Here is a 23035-nt window from a genome sequence, read left to right on the forward strand (position 1 = left end):
CGCATCGGCCTTAACGTTCTTTGATCCCAGCCTGCAGGAGGATAAAGTCAAACCTGGTGAAGAATAGGGCCCACCTGGCCTGATGCGGGGTCAGCCTCGTCGCTGCTTGAATGTACTCCAAGTTCCTGTGGTTCGTCCAGACAAGGAAAGGGTGTTTAGCACCCTCCAGCCAGTGCCCCCATATTTTCAGCGCCTTCTTGACGGCCAACAACCCACGATCGCCCACGTCGTAATTCCACTCCGCGGGAGACAGCTCCATAAGTAGATGGAGTTTAGCTGGCGATCCAGTGCGTTGGGAGAGAACAGCTCCTACTTCAACCTCGGAGGCGTCCACCTCCATGATGAAAAGCAGAGACGGGTCAGGGTTTAGAAGGCCGGCAAAGCCTACCGCGTGAGCTGGACATGAGGGGGAGCCCAAGCGGAGGCTGGTGAGATGACATGCTCCTAAAAAGCAATGAGGAGATGGGAGGACTTGCAGCGGCTGATGAGAGCAGTGTGGGTGCAATGATTGAATAACATGTATGTGCAAATATATTATGTCACGCTAGCCAGTATGTTACATACATGTTTAATGCTTTTTGCCTGTCCCCAAATTAATATAATTGTTTCAGAGTTTGTTTTGATATTTCAACCTGCGTGTCCTGATCGCATCTGGTGTGGGTGAACAAAATCAATTTGCGCCATGGCGGACGCACGCGCGGTTTGGTCTGCAAGTAATGCTACAGCGCATATGTATTGGCTCTGATTTGACCATTTTACACTTACTATAGGCCTATACAGTATGTTCGAGAAACACACGTGGATTTTGCATGGGATGAAAACAGCACATTAAATCATTGTTGCCATCACAACAACAGCCACATACCTCTCTGATCCTCCCTCTCCATCCCACTGCTGCAATACACTACTCCTCCCATTCACCTCACTCCCCAACCTCTCTTAGCGCTCCCGGTCCCAAAGAGTGATATAGCCTAAATAGGCTGCAGCCTTCCGAAGACCATGTAATCTCGCAGACTCTTCCGTTTTCTCCTCGGCGCTCTGGTCACCTATTCAATAGCAAATTATGTTGAAAAATAGCCTGTTCGTAGGCCTACTGTGGATATTATTTGAAAATGCCTAGAATGGGATTTTTCTATTTTTATTTGTAAAATCTGTGCCACGTTTTACTCGCCGCAGCTGATCTCTCAAACGCACGGATTTGCCTGGGAGGCAACAGTCGTCCGAAAACCTTGGAGTAGACGCAATGGAGAATATAATCTAAAGAGGAACACATGGGGAAAGAAAATAAGGAATAGGAGGGCACCGTACATAACGACAGATATTGCTCATAAACGCAGCATATCTTTTTAAAATGTGAAGTGGCCAGAATCAGAGAAAGTCACGAATTTTATTCGGTTTTTAATGAGACATTTTGCTTAATTAATTTTGTACTTTGTAAAGTCATATCCAATAATATACCGGAATGTAGCTTTGCAGGGTATGTATATGACCACTGCTATAATAACAAATGGTAAGACGTTAGATAGGTCAATAAGGCCTATTGTAAAGTTATTTCTACATGCCTTCTTGGCCACAATCACCCTCAATTGTTGTGTATGGAATGACATGTTATCCTGACCAAAAGGAATTAGTGTTACCATGCAGGAGTGTATTGGTATGAACAAGAACAAACATGTAAGCACTAAGAAGGCCTACAGTAAGTCCTCTGGATAAGCACATCTGCTAAATGACAAAAATGTAATGTAAAAACCTCAATTATCACAAGTGTTGTGGAATGATGTTTATTTTTGCAAATATAACACTTTCTTATGTTGAATGGTGCATTGCATCTCTCAAACTCATTGCACAATTATCTGTCTTCCGTGAAATGCACAAATTCTATCAGACACACTAATGTTGTCTTCTAAATTTCTGAGCCTAAACTCAACATGTCTTCCCGAACAATCTCATCAGAAAGAATCATTGATCATATCAGCTGCTAGTCTATTCACCACATGTTGCTTTTTTGTCCGTGCACACCCAGTCACATTGCCAACCAACGCGTCCAGATTAGAAATAGTTGAACAAAAGCTTTAAACGAGCAGCCAGGGTTACTGAAACCGAAGGCGCAGGGCATCATTTCTTCATCATTAGTTACTGAATACGGTTGTGTGGAGACTGTGAATTCTGTAGACTATCAGCTGGACAGGCACCAGTCTGATTTAGAACGGAGGCCGGTGAGGTAAGGAGGAGGCTGCTTATTCCTGACACTTAAGGGGCACTGACGAGGACTCAGCCTAGAGCTGACATCCACCTCACCTGGCCACTCGCCCCACTTCCCCCCACACACACACAGGGACACCCCCTAGGCCGAGCACCAGCTGAAGAGGAGGACGAAAAATGTACTCTGACTGTGAGCTGCGTCTCACCAGAAGAGGTCCTGCCTCAGATCTCCTCCCTCAGACTGGTTGAGACGCTCCGGTTGTGTTTTGATACTTTTCTCTAGAGTTTTTTTTTACTCATCCTCACTGGAGTGAGAGAGTGAAGACATTTTGAAGACCCAGAGGTTTTTGCTGTGGGAGCACCTTTACTTGGAGTAGCTGCTAATAGACGGAGACCTCCAGTCTTTCTTTGTCTTCCCCTGTCTGTGGTGTGTGTGTGAGTGCTTGTCGGTTGGCATCGGTGAGAGCCGTCTCCCTTCCCTCCGTCAGGATGTTTGCAGTTCAGCTGCTGCTGGTCCCGCTGGTGCTGTGGGCTCTGCAAGGTGAGTGGGCATTGGGTGGTTGTCACAGCCACAGTCCAGTCTTCACTCTGTGTCTGCTCTTATTGGGGCCAATAAGCATAGGGGCCCAGTACTGTGTGCATGATCAGCTTTTGAGAGGAGAAGGGTGTGTGAATATTTTGTTGGTTTAGCCTTAGTTACAGAGACTCTGACTGCTGTTGTTACACTGATTGTTAAATAATAGATATACAGTATATTGAATGTCCTGTGCACTGTTTAACCAAGCTTTCCTTCCCATTAACTGCAATGTACAAGACCAGTGTGTACTTCTGTTTGTGCGTGTGTGCATGCGTGTGTGCGTGGGTGGGAGTGTTCCCTCATTTTGCCGGATTGCTCACTAAAAGCCTAAACCAGCTGCTCTTGTTTTCAGAGCGAATAACGAGATGAGATGAGATGAGATGAGGCCATGCGTTGGAGTTAAAATTGAGGACTCAGTAGCGGCAGCATGGAACAGTCTAGCACAGTGTAGATTATTACCTGTACTCATTGTTGCTTAATCGGTCACACATGTCTACCCACCTAGCATCATGGAAAATAGAATGGACTGTGCTGTGAGGTGTACTTCACTATGGTTTGCATACATCAAATATATTACAGTATGCACATAATGCACATAATGCACATAATGCACTCTGAATCCATATTACATGGACAGTGCTGTGAAAAAGTATTTGCCCCCTTTCAAATGTTCTCTCCTTTTGCATATTTTCGATACTGAATGCTATCAGATCTTCAACCTAACCTAATATTACATAAAGGATAAAGCGAACCCGAGTGAACAAATAACACAACAATGACATATTTAATTTATTTCATAAACAAAGTTATGCAACACTCAATGCCCCTGTTTGAAAAAGTATTTGCCCCCTTACACTCAATAATAACTGGTTGTGCCACCTTTAGATGCAATGACATCAATCCAATGCTTCCTATAGTTGAAGCTGAAGCACAGTTGGGTCATGTACGAGATGAGTCCCGTACTGCAGTCCACAGTAAGAACCTCATACCAACGGTCAAGCATGGTGGTGGTAGTTTGATGGTTAGCAGATGTTAATGTGAGTGTAGCGAAATGCTTGTGCTTCTAGTTCCAACAGTGCAGTAATATCTAATCTAACAATTCCCGACAACTACCTAATACACACAAATCTAACAAGTAATCTAACAATTCCCCAACAACTACCTAATACACACACATCTAAAGGGATGAAGGAGAATATGTACATATAAATATATGGATGAGCGATGGCCGAGCGGCATAGGTAAGGAGCAGTAGATGGTATAAAATACAGTATATACATGTGATATGAGTAATGTAAGATATGAAAACATTATTAAAATGGCATTGTTTGAAGTGACTAGTGATCCATTTATTAAAGTGTCCAGTGATTGGGTCTCAATACAGTATAAACATGTGATAGGAGTAATGTAAACTATTTAGACATGATTAAAGTGCCATTATTTAGAGTGGTGTTGTTTAAAGTGACTAGTGAACCATTTATTAAAGTGTCCAGTGATCGTGTCTCAATGTAGGCAGCAGCCTCTCTGAGTTAGTGATTGCTGTTTAGCAGTCTGATGGCCTTGGGATAGAAGCTGTTTCTCAATCTCTTAATGAATTCTGCTCTGTATCAGAGAATTCTACAGGAGAATGTCACGCCATCCACCTGTGAGCTGAAGCTGAAGTGCAGCTGGGTCATGCAGCAAGACAATGATCCACAACACACAATCAGGTCTACATGAAAATGGTTCAAAAGCAACACATTTTAAGTTTTGGGATGGCCTGGTCAAAGTCCAGACCTAATCCCAATTGAGATGTTGTGGCAGGACTTGAAACGAGCAGTTCATACTTGAAAACCCACACGTCGCTGAGTTACAGCAGCTCTCTGTGCAAGAGTGTGTCAAAATTCCTCCACGGCGATGTGAGAGACTGATCAACAACTACAGGAAGCATTTGGTTGTAGTCATTGCAGCTAAGGGTTGTCACGACCAGTTATCAAGTGTAAGGGGGCAATTACTTGTTCACAAAGGGGAATTGGGTGTTGCATAAGTTTGTTCATTAAATAAATTGAATAATTATATATTTTTTGTTGTTTTTTGTGAAGTCAGGTTCCATTTATCTAATATTAGGTTTTGGTTGAATATCTGATAACATTCCATATTAAAAATGTGAAAGAAAATAGAGAAAATAAGAAAGGGGGCAAATACATTTTCACAGCACTGTAGTAGCCTTTACAACCTCATTAGGCAATGCAGGAGGCAAGGTATAGAAAAATGCTTTTGGAGAATAAGGTCCTGTTTTACAATGCTAATGCCCCAGTTGGTAATTTGGAGAATGTCCCCTATGGTGCAATTCATTTACACCTGTACCTGTGTGGAACTGTGGAACAGAGTAATCCATCTCTCCCCAATAAAATATGTTATGAATAGGCCAAACTGGCCAAACTGACCCCCTATGTCATGTTTCCCAAACTGGTTCATTGTTGGACATAAACGACCATAAAATCCCAGGAAATCAGCTCCAAGTGATGTTAATTTTGGAAATCTGTTCCCAAGGGTCCCCCGGCATAATAGAGACACGTGATTATATAAAAATGTAAGTATGGTTTGAAATGATTATGTTTTAGTCAAATATTATACACTGTATATACAAAAGTATGTGGACACCCCTTCACATTTGTGTATTCTTTGTGTATTCGGCTATTTCAGCTACACCCGTTGCTGACAGGTGTATAAAATTGAGTACACCGCCATGCAATCTCCATAGACAAACATTGTCAGTAGAATGGTCTTACTGATGAGCTCTGTGACTTTCAGTGTGGAACCGTCATAGGATGCCACCTTTCCAAAAAGTCAGTTCATCACATTTGTGCCCTGCTAGAGCTGCCACGGTCAACTGGAAGTGGTGTTATTGTGAAGTGGAAACGTCTAGGAGCAACAATGGCTCAGCTGCGAAGTGGTAGGCCACACAAGCTCACAGAACAGGCCTGCCGAGTGCTGAAGAGTTTTATTTATTTATTTCACATGTATTTAACCAGGTAGGCCAGTTGAGAACAAGTTCTCATTTACAACTGCGACCTGGCCAAGATAAGCAGAGCAGTGCGACAAAAACAACAACTCAGAGTTAGACATAAACAAACGTACAGTCAAAAACACAATAGAAAAAAACTATGTACGATGTGTGCAAATGTAGAAGAGTAGGGAGGTAAGGCAATAAATAGCCCATAGAGGCAAAATAATTACAATTTATCATTAACACTGCAGTGATAGATGTGCAGATGATGATGTGCAAGTAGAGATACTGGGGTGCAAAAGAGCAAGAGGATAAATAACAATATGGGGATGAGGTAGTTGGGTGTGTTATTTACAGATTGGCTGTGTACAGGTACAGTGATCGGTAAGCTGCTCTGACAGCTGATGCTTAAAGTTAGAGAAGGAGATATAAGACTCCAGCTTCAGTGATTTTTGGAACTCGTTCCAGTCATTGGCAGCAAAGAACTGGAAGGAAAGGTGGCCAAATGAAGTGTTGGCTTTGGGGATGACCAGTGAAGTATGCCTGCTGGAGTGCGTGCTACGGGTCGGTGTTGCTATGGTGACCAGTGAGCTGAGATAAGGCGGGACTTTACCTAGCGAAGATTTATAGATGATCTGGAGCCAGTGGGTTTGGCGACGAATATGTAGTGAGGGCCAGCCAACGAGAGCACACAGGTTGCAGTGGAGGGTAGTATATGGGACTTTGGTGACAAAACGGATGGCACTGTGATAGACTACATCCAGTTTGCTGAGTAGAGTGTTGGAGGCTATTTTGTAAATTACATCGCCGAAGTCAAGGATCGGTAGGATAGTCAGTTTTACGAGGGTATGTTGGGCAGCATGAGTGAAGGAGGCTGTGTTGCGAAATAGGAAGCCAATTCTAGATTTCATTTTGGATTGGAGATGCTTGATGTGAGTCTGGAAGGAGAGTTTACAGTCGAACCAGACACTTAGGTATTTGTAGTTGTCCACATATTCTAAGTCAGAACCGTCCAGAGTAGTGATGCTAGTCGGGCGGGCAGGTGCAGGAAACTATTGATTCAAGAGCATGCATTTAGTTTTACTAGTTGCTGCAGGGGTTGCTGAGCTGTTGGCCGGGGTAGGGGTAGCCAGGTGGAAAGCATGGCCAGCCGTAGAAAAATGTTTATTGAAATGATCGATTATCGTAGATTTATTGGTGGTGACAGTGTTTCCTAGCCTCTGTGCAGTGGGCAGCTGGAAGGAGGTGATCTTATTCTCCATGAACTTTACTGTGTCCCAAAACATTTTGGAACTACAGGATGCAAATTTCTGTTTGAAAAAGCTAGCCTTAACTTTCCTAACTGACTGAATATATTGGTTCCTGACTTCCCTGAAAAGTTGCATATCGCAGGGGCTATTCGATGCTATTGCAGAAAGCCACAGGATGTTTTTGTGCTGGTCAAGGGCTGTCAAGTCTGGGGTGAACCAAGGGCTATATCTGTTCTTAGTTCTACATCTTTTGAATGGGGCATGCTTATTTAAGATGGTGAGGAAAGCACTTTTAAAGAGCAACCAGGCATCCTCTACTGACGGGATGAAGTCAATATCCTTCCAGGATACCCGGGTCAGGTCGATTAGAAAGGCCTGCTCGCTGAAGTGTTTTGGGGAGCGTTTGACAGTGATGAGGGGAGGTCGATTGAGGGCATCTAGCTTAGATTGTAGGATGGCCGGGGTGTTAACTTCTTGGCGCACCAATCCCGTTAGCGAATTGCAGAGCGCCAAATTCAAATTAAATTACTAAAAATATGTAATTTTCTTGAAATCACAAGTGCAATATAGCAAAACAAAGCTTAGCTTGTTGTTAATCCACCTGGCGTGTCAGATTTCAAAAAAGCTTTTCACAAGCGTTTATGTGAGGATAGCTCTCAGTAGACACAACTTTACAAACAGCTAGCAGCAAAGTAGATTGGTGACAAAAGTCAGAAAAGCAATAAAATGAATCGCTTACCTTTGATGATCTTTGGATGTTTGCACTCACGAGACTCCCAGTTACACAATAAATGTGCCTTTTGTTCCATAAAGATTCTTTTAAATCTAAAAACCTCCATTTGGTTGGCGCGTTATGTTCAGAAATCCAATAGTATCTGTAAAGTTCATAGAAACATGTCAAACGTTTTTATAATCAATCCTCAGGTTTTTACAATAAATAATCAATAATATTTCAACCGGACCGTAGCTTTTTCAATAGGAGTGAGAGAGAAAATGTCTGCTCCAAGCTGCTCACGCATGTAAAACTCTGCTGGCACCCAGCCAACCAATGACGAGATGCGATCTTTCTCACTCATTTTTCAGAATAAAAGCCTGAAACTATGTCTAAAGACTGTTCACACCATGTGGAAGCCATAGGAAAAGGAATCTGGTTGATATTTTCCTCAGGTTTTCGCCTACAATATCAGTTCTGTTATACTCACAGACAATATTTTGAAAGTTTTGGAAACTTTAGAATGTTTTCTATCTGAATCTGATTTATATGCATATTCTAGATTCTGGGCCTGAGAAATAGGCAGTTTCATTTGGGTACGTTTTTCATCCAAACATCAAAATACTGCCCCCTACACTCAAGAGGTTAAGCATATCTCAGTTTAGGTCACCTAACAGTACGAACTCTGAAGATAGATGGGGGAGAAATCAATTCACATATAGTGTCCAGGTCACAGCTGGGGCTGAAGGGGGTCTATAACAAGCGGCAACGGTGAGACTTGTTTCTGGAAAGGTGGATTTTTTAAATTAGAGGCTCGAATTGTTTGGGCACAGACCTGGATAGTATGACAGAACTCTGCAGGCTATCACTGCGGTAGAATGCAACTACTCCCCCTTTGGCAGTTCTATCTTGTCGGAAGATGTTATAGTTAGAGATGGAAATTTCAGGAATTTTCATGGCCTTCCTAAGCCATTGATTCAGACATGGCTAGGACATCAGGGTTGATGGAGTGTGCTAAAGCAGTGAATAAAACAAACTTAGGGAGGAGCCTTCTAATGTTAACATGCATGAAACCAAGGCTTTTGCGGTTACAGAAGTCAACAAATGAGAGTGCCTGGGGAATGGGAATGGTGCTGGGGGCTGCAGGGCCTGGGTTAACCTTTACATCACTATAGGAATAGAGGAGGAGTAGGTTAAGGGTACGGCTAAAGGCTATAAGAACTGGTCATCTAGTGCATTGGTAACAGAGAAAGGAAGAATAGATTCAAGGCATAATGTACAGACAAGGGTATGGTAGGATGTGAGTATGGTAGGATGTGAGTACAGTGGAGATAAACCTAGGCATTGAGTGACGATGAGAGAGGTTTTGTCTCTAGAGGCACCAGTTAAGCCAGGTGAGGTCACCGCATGTGTGGGAGGTGGAACAAAAGGGCTATCTAAGGACTATTGGGCAGGGCTAGGGGTTCTACAGTGAAATAAGACAATAATCACTAACCCAAAACAGAAATAGACAAGGCGTATTGACATTAGGGAGAGACATGTGTAGCCGAGTGATCATAGGGTTCAATGAGTAGCACTAGAGGAGTCAGGGAGCCAATTCCGTAGTCGCTGCTACGCTAGGCGAGTTGGATGCATGGCGATTCAGACAGCTAGATGGGCATCCGGTGACATCGCAACGGAAGAGCCTGTTGAAACCACCTTGGACAGTTACATCAGCAGACCAGTCATGATGGATCGGCGGGGCTCCGTGTCGGCAGTAAAGGGTCCAGGCCAATTGGCAAAAGAGGTATTGTAGCCCAAGAATTGGCTTGCAGACCTCTTTGGCTAGCCGGAAGATGGACCTAGCTCCAGGTTAGCTCCAGGCTAACTGGTGCTTGCTTCGGGACAAAGATGTTAGCCAGGAGTAGCCACTCAGACAGCAGCTAGCTAGCTGCGATGATCTGGTGTAAAGGTTCAGAGCTTGCGGTAGGAATCCGGAAATGTGGCAGGGAAAAAGCAGTCCAATATGCTCTGGGTTGACATTGCACTGTACAGACTGGCAGGAATTGACCGGGTTGAGGCTGGCTGATGTCCGAGTTAACGGTGAGGACCGCTAGCAGTGGCTATCTGACTACTAGCTAGTAGCTAGTTAGCTGGCTAGCTTTTGAAGGGGGTTCCGGTTCTAAAGTATAAAAATAGCAGATCTGTACCACATTGGGTGAGGCGGATTGCAGGAGAGTATATTCAGTCCGTAGATGGAAAGTGAGATTAAAATATATACGAAAAATATACGAAAAAAAACAACATATACACGGGACAAGACAAAAACACACGTCCGACTGCTACGCCATCCTAGATTATATTGTGAAGAGTGTAAAATTAGTCTGTCCTCGGTTGCAACTACAGAGTTCCAAACTGCCTCTGGAAGCAACGTCAGCACAAGAACTGTTCGTCAGGAGCTTCATGAAATGGGTTTCCATGGCCGAGCAGCTGCAAACAAGATTAATATGCGCAATGCCAAGCGTTGGCTGGAGTGGTGTAAAGTTCATCGCCATTGGACTCTGGAGCAGTGGAAACGCATTCTCTGGAGTAATGAATCATGCATTTCGATCTGTCAGTTCGACAGACGAATCTGGGTTTGGCAGATGCCAGCAGAACGCTACCTGCCCCAATGCACAATGCCAACTGTAAAGTTTGGTGGATGAAGAATAATGGTCTGGGGCTGTTTTTATGGTTCGGGCTAGGCTCCTTAGTTCCAGTGGAGGGATAACTTAACGCTACAGCATACAATAACATTATAGACAATTCTGTGCTTCCATCTTTGTGGCAACAGTTTGGGGAGTGCCCTTTCCTATTTCAGCATGACAATGCCCCCATTCACAAAGAGAGGTCCATACAGAAAAGGTTTGTCGAGATTGGTGTGGAAGAACTTGATCGGCCTGCACAGAACCCCGACCTCAACTCCATCGCACACATTTGAGATGAATTGGAATGCTGACTGTGAGCCAGGTCTAATCGCCCAACATCAGCGCCCAATCTCACTGATGCTCGTGTGGCTGAATGGAAACAAGTCCCTGCAGCAATGTTCCAACATCTAGTAGAAAGCCTTCCCAGAAGAGTGGAGCTATAGCAGCTAAGGGGCGGACAAACTCTATAATAATGCCGATGATTTTGTAATGAGATGTTCGACAAGCAGGTGTCCACATACTTTTGTTCATGTCGTGTATCTGTTTGGGCTTCTTGCAGTCAATTTGCAGTCTACAAATTATTTGTAATAATGTTCCGGCCCCCCGACCATTTGCTGAAGAAGAAAATCGTCACCATGCGGAATCTAGTTGATGATCCCAGCCCTATGTGAAAAACATGCATGTTTCTATTTGAATGGATGTACACACATTGTCTGGCTACCCAAAATTCTTGCTCCGGCCAAACGCTACGCCACGCCCACGAACGTTAGTTTCTTCTCCGCAATTAGTCTGGATCTGAGTACCTCCCAGATGATTTCTAGAACGCTAACAAATTCTTACCATTCTGATTGGTCCCAGAAACCGATGGGTTGGGCGAGAGCCAGAACACATGTGGGTAAAGCAGCACTTGGAAAATTCGTCATTGGCTTTGTTACTCTGATTGGTTAGAAATGATCCAAACGCTGATGACTTTGTTTTGTACAACACTCTTCATTTTGACGTCACCACAAACGACTTCAGTGATTTTAGTCAGACTGAAACATGTAGTGAACATAGAGCAGCGGGACGAAGTCAGAGTTGTCAGGCAAGTACGCACACGTGGCCCTTACTATTACAGAGTGTTGGTGAAAGCACAAATCAGAGAGAATGTTTGCTGATGCATGGTCAGATCTATGAGCGTACAGTATATTCTGTATATATGTATACAGTATATGTACGTATGTATAAGTACGTGCTGTGTGGTTTTGCTTATGCTTCCGTGTGACATGCTTTGATTATGCTGAGGCTCTGAATAAAATAAAGGAAGCATTTCCTTAAATGGGGGATTTAGGGAGAGCTTATCTCCCCCAGCCATCCTCTGTCCCCCTCTAACCCTGCCCCTGTAAACGAAACAACCGCTACCACCACTCGTTGTCCCAAATGTAGGACACACAGTGTGCCCACCATGTCCCCATCTAAACCTGCCCCCGTTAGCAGTACCGCGGCCCTCACACTACCATCTGTAGGACACACAGTTTACCCTCGCTGGCAGAACTACAGCCAAATCTCCTAAAATGATGTCAATGCATCAAAAGAATGGATGGATGGAGAGAATGGAGAGTTTCTGCACAAAGAGAGCTGCAGAATGATGGAGGACAATGAGACCATGCTAACAAAAAATAGTTTTTGAGAAAAAGGTAGAGGGAGAAAGAGCGAGAGAGAGAGAGAGAGAGAGAGAGAGAGAGGTTGGGGTGGAGGTATGAGCGTTATGCAACAGCACTTCTGCAACGGGTAAATAAAGCAGCCTGTCTGTCTGCTGGACCGGCCCGGGCCAAGTGAGGGCAGCCCAAAGAGAGACAGGGTCTGGCGTGCTGTGCACATCTGTACCCATTCAGGGAGAGGAAATAAGAGAGGACAGACAATGGGTGATGATAAGGACAGACAGAATCCTCAAAGAAGCCTGGTCTTCAAATACAGTAGATGAGAGTGAGACAGGTAGATAAGAGTGAGACAGGTAGATGAGAGTTGGACAAGCAGATGATTGAGACAAGTAGATGGTGAGACAAGAAGACCAAAATTTTCCCCGATATGACTAAACTGCATACTACCTGCCTCGCTTGTGCTTGCTGTTGACAAGAGTATAAAACATAAAGACATGTCAAAACTAAAGAATGGCAGCCTTGAGGAATCCTCGCTGTTAGAGTGACCATCCTCGCTGTTACGAGTGACCAGCACAGGCCCATAGACCCATAGCCTGTCAAATGGACAAGCAGGAATTGCTAGAGGACGAGGTCAATGTTAATGCCATACTGGAAGTGGCAAGCCTCTCCAAACTCTCAAGCACTTTGAAGATGAGATCAATTCAATAGTTCATATCTTCAATAAAGATTACCATAATTTCTTCACTTGCCCATTTCAAATAGCCCTCCCAAAGGCTTTCCTGATTGATGGGCTCAAATTGTGTGCGCTAGCATCTTGGGCATGAAGACTGTAAATGGAAATGCAGCAGCCATCATTCAAATCCTTGCTGTTGTGATCTGGTTCAAGCTTCTCCTATGTGTTCAGAATAGCCTCAAAATGAAATATCTGTAAAATTGATGGAAGGTGTAATCTATCCGTTTAATCTAATCCACTAATCTGGACCATGACCAAATGTTCTAATTGCATGCACACACACACACACACACACACACACACACACACACACACACACACACACACACACACACACACACACACACACACACACACACACACACACACACACACACACACACACACACACACACACACACACAAACACTTCCACACACAAACAGCCAGCGTATTTGGGCCTGGAGACAGGGAGACCAATGAGGAGGGAGGATAGTGCTCCAAAGTGACTTCCTGATTTCCTTCAATGTACAGTACTATGGACACAACTCCTTCCCTGGAGATTCTAATTCAAATATAGAAAAATCGTAGGGGGTGTCAATAGGCCATTTTCAACACAGATCCAAGAATTCTAGCATCCTCAAATGCGACGCTGGTCTAGATGTGTCCATTCCTCTGAGAAAATGAATGTGACAAAGAGTACATTACACGTATTTGTTACTATGGAAAGTTTCTTTCTTGGTTAGTGTCCAGGGACATGTCGTGGATGTTTGCTATTTCCCCAGGTCGAGGGTGTGTGTGTGCATCTCCACTGTGAATGGGTGGTAACCTTGTCATGGAAACTTACCTGATCTGCTTCCCTTCCCTTCCCTTCTCTCTCTCTCTCTTTCTCTCTCTCTCTCTCTTTCCTTCGCTCTATATATTCCTCTTTCATTCTCTCTATTTCTCTCTGTCCCTCCTTCACTCTACTGTAGATCAGTCTCTTTTATACTTTCTTCTTCTTCTTTCTACTTTCTTCTATACTTTTATACTCTGCTTTTTCCCTCTATCTATCTCCTCTCTGGCTCAGAGAATGACCATCCATCCTCTTGCAATCCCTTCCGTTCCTAACAGTTGTCTTACCAACATCAGTCTGTAGGGACTGACAGATAGACAGCCTTTTCAGGGACTGAAGTACAACTCACCATTTTGTATTGTTGCATTCAGACTGAGGGCATTCAGTAAATTGATATCAAAGGCTAATCCCCCACACTGCCTCCTCTCCTAATCTAATCTGCAGTTTCTGGAATATTAGTTGCATAAGGCAAATCTCTGCGCAACCGTCAACAGATTACGCAACGGATTTGGATATTGTGCTCTGTGTCTGTCACATTACCGGAAATGAGTTTGCAGAAGGTTGATGATAGGTCGCTGAGTCTGCACTTTGTTTGGATGAGTCTACACACTCTGCATGTTCTGTTCCTCTCGCTGTCTCTGCTATGAACAGCCGGCAGCAGCATCCACTCCTCCCCACTGTGCCTCTCTCCTCTCCTCTCTTCACTCCTCTTCAAACAACGGCCTGCTACTGTTTGTGTACTCTATAATTACACTGCACTGTGTCAGTTTTCACCACTCTCCCTCTCTCTCTCCTTCCTCTGCTGTCTTGCAGCAATGGTGCATCAGCATTATCTCCTGTCTTGCGACCTCCCCCAACCCCCTTCCAACTCTCTCATTTGCTGGATGATATAGTGGTAGTGTGAAATGTGACAGTGTTGTGTCCTCATGTCTGTGTTCCTCCCGGGTCTTTTCCTTTCTGAGCAGTCAAAACCAGCCATCTCTGTCCCCTTTCTCCACTTCTGTCTGCATGGGCTGTCTCCCGATCCCGATCCCCCCTCACCCCCATGTGGAAGTAGCTGATGTGATGAAACTGTTGTGATGTTAACTTTCTCTCCTCCTCCCCCTCTCTCTGCAGTGAATCAGCAAGCATTACGCCTGTCCCCTCATCTGCCTCTCCTGGAAACGGCTGTGTTAACTCTCTCTTTCCTCCCTTCCTTCCCTCCCTCTGTTTCTTCCCTCCCTCCCTCTGTTTCTTCCTCTTTCTCTGCAGTATTCTCTCTCTCTGTCTTCATCTGTATTCAGTGTTGCAATATTTCTATCAGAGAGTTCTCACATTGGTGCATATCAGGTAGTATATTATGAATGGTGACTATGAAATTCAACCAAACTATGTATTGGTTTATTTTCAAGTCACTTTCCATCTGACCACCTGTGCAATGTGTATCCTGTCCCCTTCATCTCATTACGGTTGAACAAAAAAGCATCGCCAGAGGTCAAAGCTGAAAATAGCACGAGATCATTGGTTGAAAGCGATGCAGGTTCAGATGACTTTGTGGAAACCGCAGGGTGCAGTGTGAGAAAGGAACACTTGCAGTTACAGGTGTGTTGCTCTCGGCCGATGTACAGTATGTGAGATTATGGCATATATAGACTTATGCGTCTATATATGCAAATAGCTTACTTATATAAACCTCGCAGTCAGGCTGACTAGCGTCGCTCACTGCAATCTGTTTATTTCCCCTCAATTCCTACATCCAGGTCACCCTTAGCCATTGTAGCTTTTTTAGCTAATTCGTCAATCGACTATATGAATCTGAAAAAAAAACACAATTGACCAAAACGACAACAAAAAGTATATCGAAATTATGAGTGGAAATAAAATAAGAAAATAATTTATGCTCTGATATTGAAAAGAAAAAAACAAGCATGCTATGAGCGATAGGAGCAAGCACGCAAAACAAAACCTCTGAATTATATAATTTCCATATCATTGTCATATAATCTGCCAATTCAATTGATAAGCATTAGGAGACAGTTTGCCTGCAATGTATTGAGACAATATCACTAGAGCGTTGGCCTTGTGTCAGCCTGTTCTCAAGCCATCGATCAATGAACAAGGGTCAACACGCATTATGGCTCTCAGGCCTACTTCAGATTTACTCGTACACTGCACTCCATTTTTAGTGAACGTGGTTATATTGACCAACCGTTTATAGTGATCAAATTATCGTGCTGCACGGATGTGAGGTGTGAGGTGTGCACTCCCACTGGGCACAGACGTCAATTCAACGTCTATTCCACGTTGGGTCAACATCATTTCATTGAAATGACGTGGAAACAACGTTGATTCACACAGTGGGCTGTAAAGACAAATATCCATGGCTAGGACCAAATATCCATGGCCAACTGTATGTTTGTTGTGCTTTATCTCTCCTCAGCGTCTCTATGCCATGGAGCGTGTGTGGAGGTGGACTCTGACACTGACGCAGTGGTCAATGAAGGCTTTAAGCTGGGCTGTATCTCCTGTAAGATGAGGGGCGAGGTGCCCGCCGAGGCCACTGTTGAATGGTCCTTCATGCCCAAAGGGGAGAGCGAGTTCACAAAAGTGAGTAGACACGGATCTTCAGGCCCATAGGGACAGTAGCGGGTTATATCCCAATTATCTCTCCTCGCAAAATGTGCACCTGTTCACTTTCCTTCACTGATTTGATAGGAAATGACTGGTAGAAGAAATATGGTACGCCCACTAGCCCATGACTGCACCAATACAGTGATTTTAGATCTGTGGAAGTAGTGAATGAGTGCACACTTCAGGAGAAAATAGATATTGTTGAGACACACCTTAGATTCTCCACACTTTGCCTCTATTGGTTGACCTAACTAACTATAGCTTGACTAGTCATGATGTATTGCTTGACCTAGCTAACTATAGCTAGGCTACTCATGATGTAATGCTTGACCTAACTAACTATAGCTTGACTAGTCATGATGTATTGCTTGACCTAACTAACTATAGCTAGACTTGACCTAGCTCAATGTATTGATGTAATGCTTGACCTAGCTAACTATAGCTTGAGTCATGATGTATTGCTACTAACTAACTGATGTATTGCTTGACCTAGCTAACTATAGCTAGGCTACTCATGATGTATTGCTTGACCTAGCTAACTATAGCTAGGCTACTCATGATGTATTGCTTGACCTAGCTAACTATAGCTAGGCTACTCATGATGTAATGCTTGACCTAGCTAACTATAGCTAGGCTACTCCTGATGTATTGCTTGTTTGTTTTTTGCTTTTGAAGTGCTTTGATTTTTATGAAAACCGCTTATAGAAATGTAATACATTATTTTTATCATTCAACTTTGCACTTGCGCACTCACCGACATGGATTTTAAAGGATTGGATTGATGTTAACATTGGCTAGAGGGAGTTTCTACCGCTGTTAAATCCATGACAGGGAGTGTGCAAGTGCACAATAAGTGATCCCTCCCAGCAGAGTTTAAAATGTGTCCCCATTCATTCTGTGGGGATCGACCTCATGAGGGGTCAATGAGGTAGCCAAGCAGGTTGACTTGTCTGTTGTATCAGCAACAATGCAGGTCTTTTAGTTTCAATTTGAATTGTGAAACGAGGTGTCATAAGCAATTCATGAATGGGAGAGCCCCACGGAACACAATGACTACCAAGTCATCACACCAATGGGTGCTGTACAATGGAGATAGATCATTTGAACTTATTCAGTAAAAAGACAAAACACATCAATCAAAACAAGCATGTATACATTTAGTAGGCAATTTCTATGTCAGCAGAACAAGTAGTCTTTTCTCCAGTGAAATGGGCGCTATCGTGTATCATGAAAGAGCATCACAGCCATGTAAATCATGCAATGCTGTCAATAAGAGATTGTTTTAAATATGCACACTGGTCTAAAACAGATTCACCCCTTAACATCCAAACTTTTGTTTCACAGTTTCCAAATATTGTAGTGTCAAACCAGGCAACTGGCTGCGGCCACTCCCAGCAGGAGCCCTTGTTGAGGCTGTATTAGTCAGAGCCTGCCTGCACCACTTCCTGATGGGATCTCTCTCCTCATGTATGCGTTTATGTGCTGGAGCGATTTAACGGCTAATGGCCGCCCTGTATTGATGTTGGAACACACTCCTTTCTTGTAGGGAAACGTGTGTATGTTTACATCTGACACCGAGGAAAACTCAAACTAAAATCTCTTATTGATAGCAATAATTGTTATACACATGCATGATGTTATAGACATACATGCTGTATCAGGAAAAACACTGCAAATTATACTTAAATTGATGTAAAAGTACTTGGAAGTTTTTTTTTACTCCATTCATTTTCCCTGACACCCAAATGTACTCGTTACATTTTGAATGCTTAGCAGGACAGGAAAATGGTCCAATTCACACACACTTATCAAGAGAACATTCCTGAGCATCCCTAATGCCTCTGATCTGGTGGACTCACGAAACACATTGCTTAATATAAGGAATTAGAAATTATTTATATTTATAGCAATTACATTGACTTTTGATAGAGTATATTTAAAAGAAAATACTTTTAGACTTTCACTCAAGTAGGATTTTAATGGGTAACTTTCACTTGAGTTATTTTCTCTTAATGTATCTTTACTTTTACTCAAGTATGACAATTGGGTACATTTTTCCACCACTGCTTATACTGTAATAACCAAACTGCTTTAGAAATCACTTCATAATCAAATCATAACAGAACCAAAGTGCCCGATTGAGCACTTAGTGAAGAGATATGAGCCCTTGTTGATGCAGAACATTGGTGCTTTGACAAAAGTGCTGCACAGATTTCATCCAGTAATGTAAAAATTCTAATATCCTAATATGATCTGCCCAGGATGAGTGTGTTGGCTCACCAAACTCATATAGCCTAGAATAAAAACTAAGTAATCTTGTCCAAGCCAGAATAGCAGGATCCTATCTCCTGTTTCTGTAGCTCATGTGAGGCAGCTCGATGTACAAGTACACCCGTGGACAGGATGCGAGTCTATTGCAAGTCCTTTCCCCAATACATCTCCTTAATGCTTTAACAGTCTTTGGCATGAGACAACCAAGGTTCAAACGGCCTACCTTCCAATCTCAGGGCATACGCTCTAACCACAAGGCCAATCCTAACTGATATGCTCCAGTTAACAGCATATTAGTTTGGATTACAAGCTCGTATTTCTCACTTTCCCCCATTGTGTTTTCCAATAGATCTACAGCTACGAGGACCTAATGAGCGACATTCCGGACGAGCGCTTCTACGAGCGTCTGGACTGGAACGGCAGCAAGAAGACCAAGGACCTGCAGGACGGCTCCATCTACATCCTGAACGTGACGTGGAACGACACGGGCACCTACCGCTGCATCTTCAACCGCACCCTCACCTTCACCTCCTACGAGTTCCACACCAACGCCACCAAGATCGTCCAGCTCAACGTGGTGCCAAGACGTAAGGCTTTTGCTTCAGGGTTCACAGGGTTAAGCTTAGGTGTAGACACAAACGAACACACACACACAAACAGTATAGTAGACACACACCCTCCTCTTGGGATAGGGGAGAGGGAGAGAGGAGGGGAGGGTGGAAGATAGGGAAATAGTACACTAAGATCACCCTCGTGAAAGTAGTGCCATGACATAGGCTTACTTACACCCTGCATGGGGAGGGGGAAGAGATGGAGGGGACAGAGGGTGCTGGGGAAGGGGGTGGGGTGGAGGGAGGGAGGGAGGGAGGGAGGGAGGGAAGGTTAGAAGAGAGGATGAGAGAGGACAAACACTCGATGTCCATGCCTGAATTGACAAAAATTGCAGTATTGTCAGAGCGGATGATGGGTTATGCATGGGTTATATGATTTTGATTTAGGGTCAGGGTTCGATAGCCCATGGTAGATTGTTTCAAAATGGAAGCATTGATATCAAAATCAAGGACATATGACAGAGGGATGAACAGGAAACAGTCATACAGCTCATTATCTATACAGCTGTTGATGGATGGTTAGTAGTAGTAGCCCTGTCACAGAAGCGGTCACAGCTGTCATTAACGCTCATATCTCCCAATCCAAAGGCTCAGCCACAGCCATGCCAATGATTGTCCAACACATCACTGTCAATGACAGCTGGCCATTAAGTAGATACTGTATCAAGAAAGACATACAGTAGACATGTACATACAGAGACAGATACAGTGCCTTCAGAATGTTTTCACACCCTTTGAATTTGATGTTATTTTAATGGACAAAAAAAAGCTTTTCTTTCAAAAACAAGGACATTTCTAAGTGACAAAACTTTGAACTGTAGTGTACATACATTACATTACATTACATTACATTACATTACATACATACATACATACATACATACATACATACATACATACATACATAGAGATCTACTGTACTGCTTTATTGGACCTGCATTTGGATGAATGATTTTTCTCCTAAAGAGAGGAGAGGTCAAAGACTTCCAAGAGCTAAATAGCTTTCATAATCATAAGTAATATTTTAAAGGCTTCCACAAAAGGTTGATACAGTGTCTCTAGAATGTTGGGTTTGGCAGCAAGCTTAGTCAGCTCACTTACTACTTGAGGTCATTCCACCAGTTTTAGTTGAGATTAATGTTCACCTTGAAAAACTGGGCCATTTACAGTGAAACACTGAACCCTTGTGGATGTCTGGGGATAATTGTACCATTATGTTTTCCAGGAGGCATCAGACATTCAGAAGCCTGTACATTTTCATTGAAATAGCTTCTAATGAATTAATCATTAATTAAGACTCTCTCTTAACCCCTCCTCTCATTCTCTAGTGACCAGGGGGATAGCGTCCATCTTATCTGAGGTGATGATGTATGTCACCATCATTGGGCTGCAGGTATGGCTGGTGGTAGAGATGATTTACTGCTACAGGAAGATATCAGCACAAGGCGAGGAAGCATTGAGAGAGAGCGCGTGAGTAGACACAAACACACTGCTCCAATTCATCGCAGACACCTTCGCACAAGAGCACACACTTTTTCCTCAATCTTCCTCTGAAAATATTATTTTCTTGCCATGTAATTTCCTAGCTAAAACTGCTACTTTCTAACTGCCCCCCTCTCTTATTCCTCACCTTCTCTCTCTCGGTATCTTGTCTCTCAGGGCGGAGTACTTAGCTATCGCTTCGGAGAGTAAAGAGAACTGTGCAATGGTGGCAGTGGCAGAATAGCACTGGTAGGTTTCCCCTACTAATAATCCATAACTGGACTCTTGGCCGTTTGTTGTCTGTTCTTTCCTTTACTCCTATTCTGTCACTGATGAGAACTCATATCAGCACCCAGAACCAAATCCCCTACATTTGAATTTTAAAAAGGGATTGTTCAGGATTTTATAACTTGATATTAGATGGTTTCTTCCCCGAAAATAAATCCAGGAGAAACTTCACCTTTAAGGCAGTCACAAGAGACTAGTGGACTCATGGCATCTCCATGTTTTCTTACACGTTGTCTTCATTTCAGGTTAAAGAATGGCTCCAAACGACGAATAGCTCTCGTTAGCCCTTCGACACTTCACCCCTTCGTCCAGACTTCCATCATGACACCATCTCATTACCCCATCCAGGAGGAGCAGCCTAGAGGCTTGTCCAGAGAACAGATGGATAAGAAGTGAAACAGCCAATGAAAAAGGACTTGTGTTGAAAAGCAAATATACAGCACGAGTGTACTATCGAGCAGTACTATAATATCAAGGAGAGTTGTAAATACAGTACGTGTGCTTAATTATGCAATCCAAAATCCTCATTATAATAAGTTAGTTCATACATAGCATTGTACATTACGTAGAGCTGCATGTTTACTGATACATCATAACAAATTGCGTTAATGTTTCTTAAAGGGTCATTGTCAGGATTATAAAAAGTGTGCTTGTATGAGAGCAATTAGAGGTCAGAACTCAACTGCGATCTTGCCCAACGGCTTTAGTAGCCTGTCTTGATCAGACCTTCCATGGCTATTTATGCGCGGGTCCAGACTAGCCTAGCGGTATATTCAAAAACATTCCAAGAAAACTTGAGGTTATGCATTCAGGTGAATGAAATGAGTACCCTGAGGAGTAGTAGCACAACACGGTTGACTTAGCTGGGAGTAATGGATTGTACACACCCAGAGCAACTATTTCTGGTTTGACAGCACCTGTCTACCTGTTCATGCTTTATTTGCTAGATTTTCCTTATCATATTTACAACAACCAAGGGCTTGTGATATTAGCTACCATTTTACTGCCGTGGGAAACTACCATAATTTGTCCAGTGTGCCTAGAGCAGGTATGTCTGACTGGTCAAAGACCAATCCCTACGGAGCAGAATACAGTGAGCTGCCATTGAAAAAAAATACTGGACATCCCTGTCATTCCTATTCGGCAGTCAATTCTGTATTACACCTCCAGGGGCAGCAGAACACTGCCTAATGTGGACTGCAATCTTGCACACATACTTTCTTGTACAATTTCATTGGGATCTGGGTTTAACTACTAAGGGGTCTGGGTTTTCTACCTTTGAAGTACGGAAAAGTGAAAGAATAACTGCCACAAAAGTGAACAAATTGTAATTAATGTTCAAGAGTCAAAATTCCCTTTAAAAGTCCTTGATGCTGGTTTGGTCAGATTAGAGATTCTAGTCACCTTTCACTTCTGCTGTAATTTAAAATGTTCACTGAAGAGAGCTGATCCAGTACACACTACTGTGGAAATGTTGCTTGCCAAAACGGTCAGCTTTATACCTTAATATAATTGTCATGTGAGAATGGAGTAGGCTTTATGTCTGGTTTATTAAATCAAAACAATTCCTACCTTGTCAGATTTCTATATTTGGGGAAATGTTTGTGGGAACTTTTCAGGTCTCTGACAAGACCCTCTTTCACTGCACACAGACAGACAGTGTAATAATACAGTCTGAAGAGCAGAGAGGCAACTGAAGTGTGGGACAGAAATGGCCTGTTGTTCTGGCATGCAGTCACATGTTTGGCTGTCACTGAGCTATGGCTAACCTCATGATAGAGTACCTGACTGGAAACTGGTGATGTGACATTTCCAGGGAACTTGACGGGCTCACTGGGAGTCAGGAGGATCAGATAATGTAGTCTGTTGACCGTGGCGTTGACCATGACCGACTTCGGCGAGTGTCAAACACAAACTTATGACCTTTTAAAACCACTCGTATTAAATATTTAATTGACAATTTCATAATGTACTTTAACATAAGGTACAAGGTGCCTGAGGGTGGCCTTTACAGTTAAGGGCTCTATCCTCTGCACATATACCTTCTCCCCCCCCCCCCAGTCGAGCTTTGACTCGACTGATAGCTACGTTGATGGGAGAAAATGTACTTTCTATACCTGTGATATGTGGTTGTCCCACCTAGCTATCGTAAGATGAATGTACTGTAAGTCGCTTTGGATAAAAGCGTCT

General features: G+C 43.3%; 1 protein-coding gene across 1 annotated transcript; it reads left to right on the forward strand.

Moving 5' to 3' along the window:
* The first annotated feature begins 957 nt into the window (after positions 1 to 957).
* scn1ba (sodium channel, voltage-gated, type I, beta a) lies at positions 958 to 21775 on the forward strand. The gene is made up of 6 exons (XM_046300907.1): positions 958 to 2743; positions 16003 to 16169; positions 18814 to 19051; positions 20404 to 20545; positions 20735 to 20806; positions 21091 to 21775. The coding sequence occupies exons 1-5, from the start codon at positions 2692 to 2694 to the stop codon at positions 20799 to 20801; spliced, it is 666 nt and encodes a 221-aa protein (XP_046156863.1). The 5' UTR covers positions 958 to 2691; the 3' UTR covers positions 20802 to 20806; positions 21091 to 21775.
* Positions 21776 to 23035: the final 1260 nt, after the last annotated feature.

The sequence above is a fragment of the Oncorhynchus gorbuscha genome, linkage group LG15, assembly GCF_021184085.1.
Source record: "Oncorhynchus gorbuscha isolate QuinsamMale2020 ecotype Even-year linkage group LG15, OgorEven_v1.0, whole genome shotgun sequence".
Lineage (NCBI taxonomy): Eukaryota > Metazoa > Chordata > Actinopteri > Salmoniformes > Salmonidae > Oncorhynchus > Oncorhynchus gorbuscha.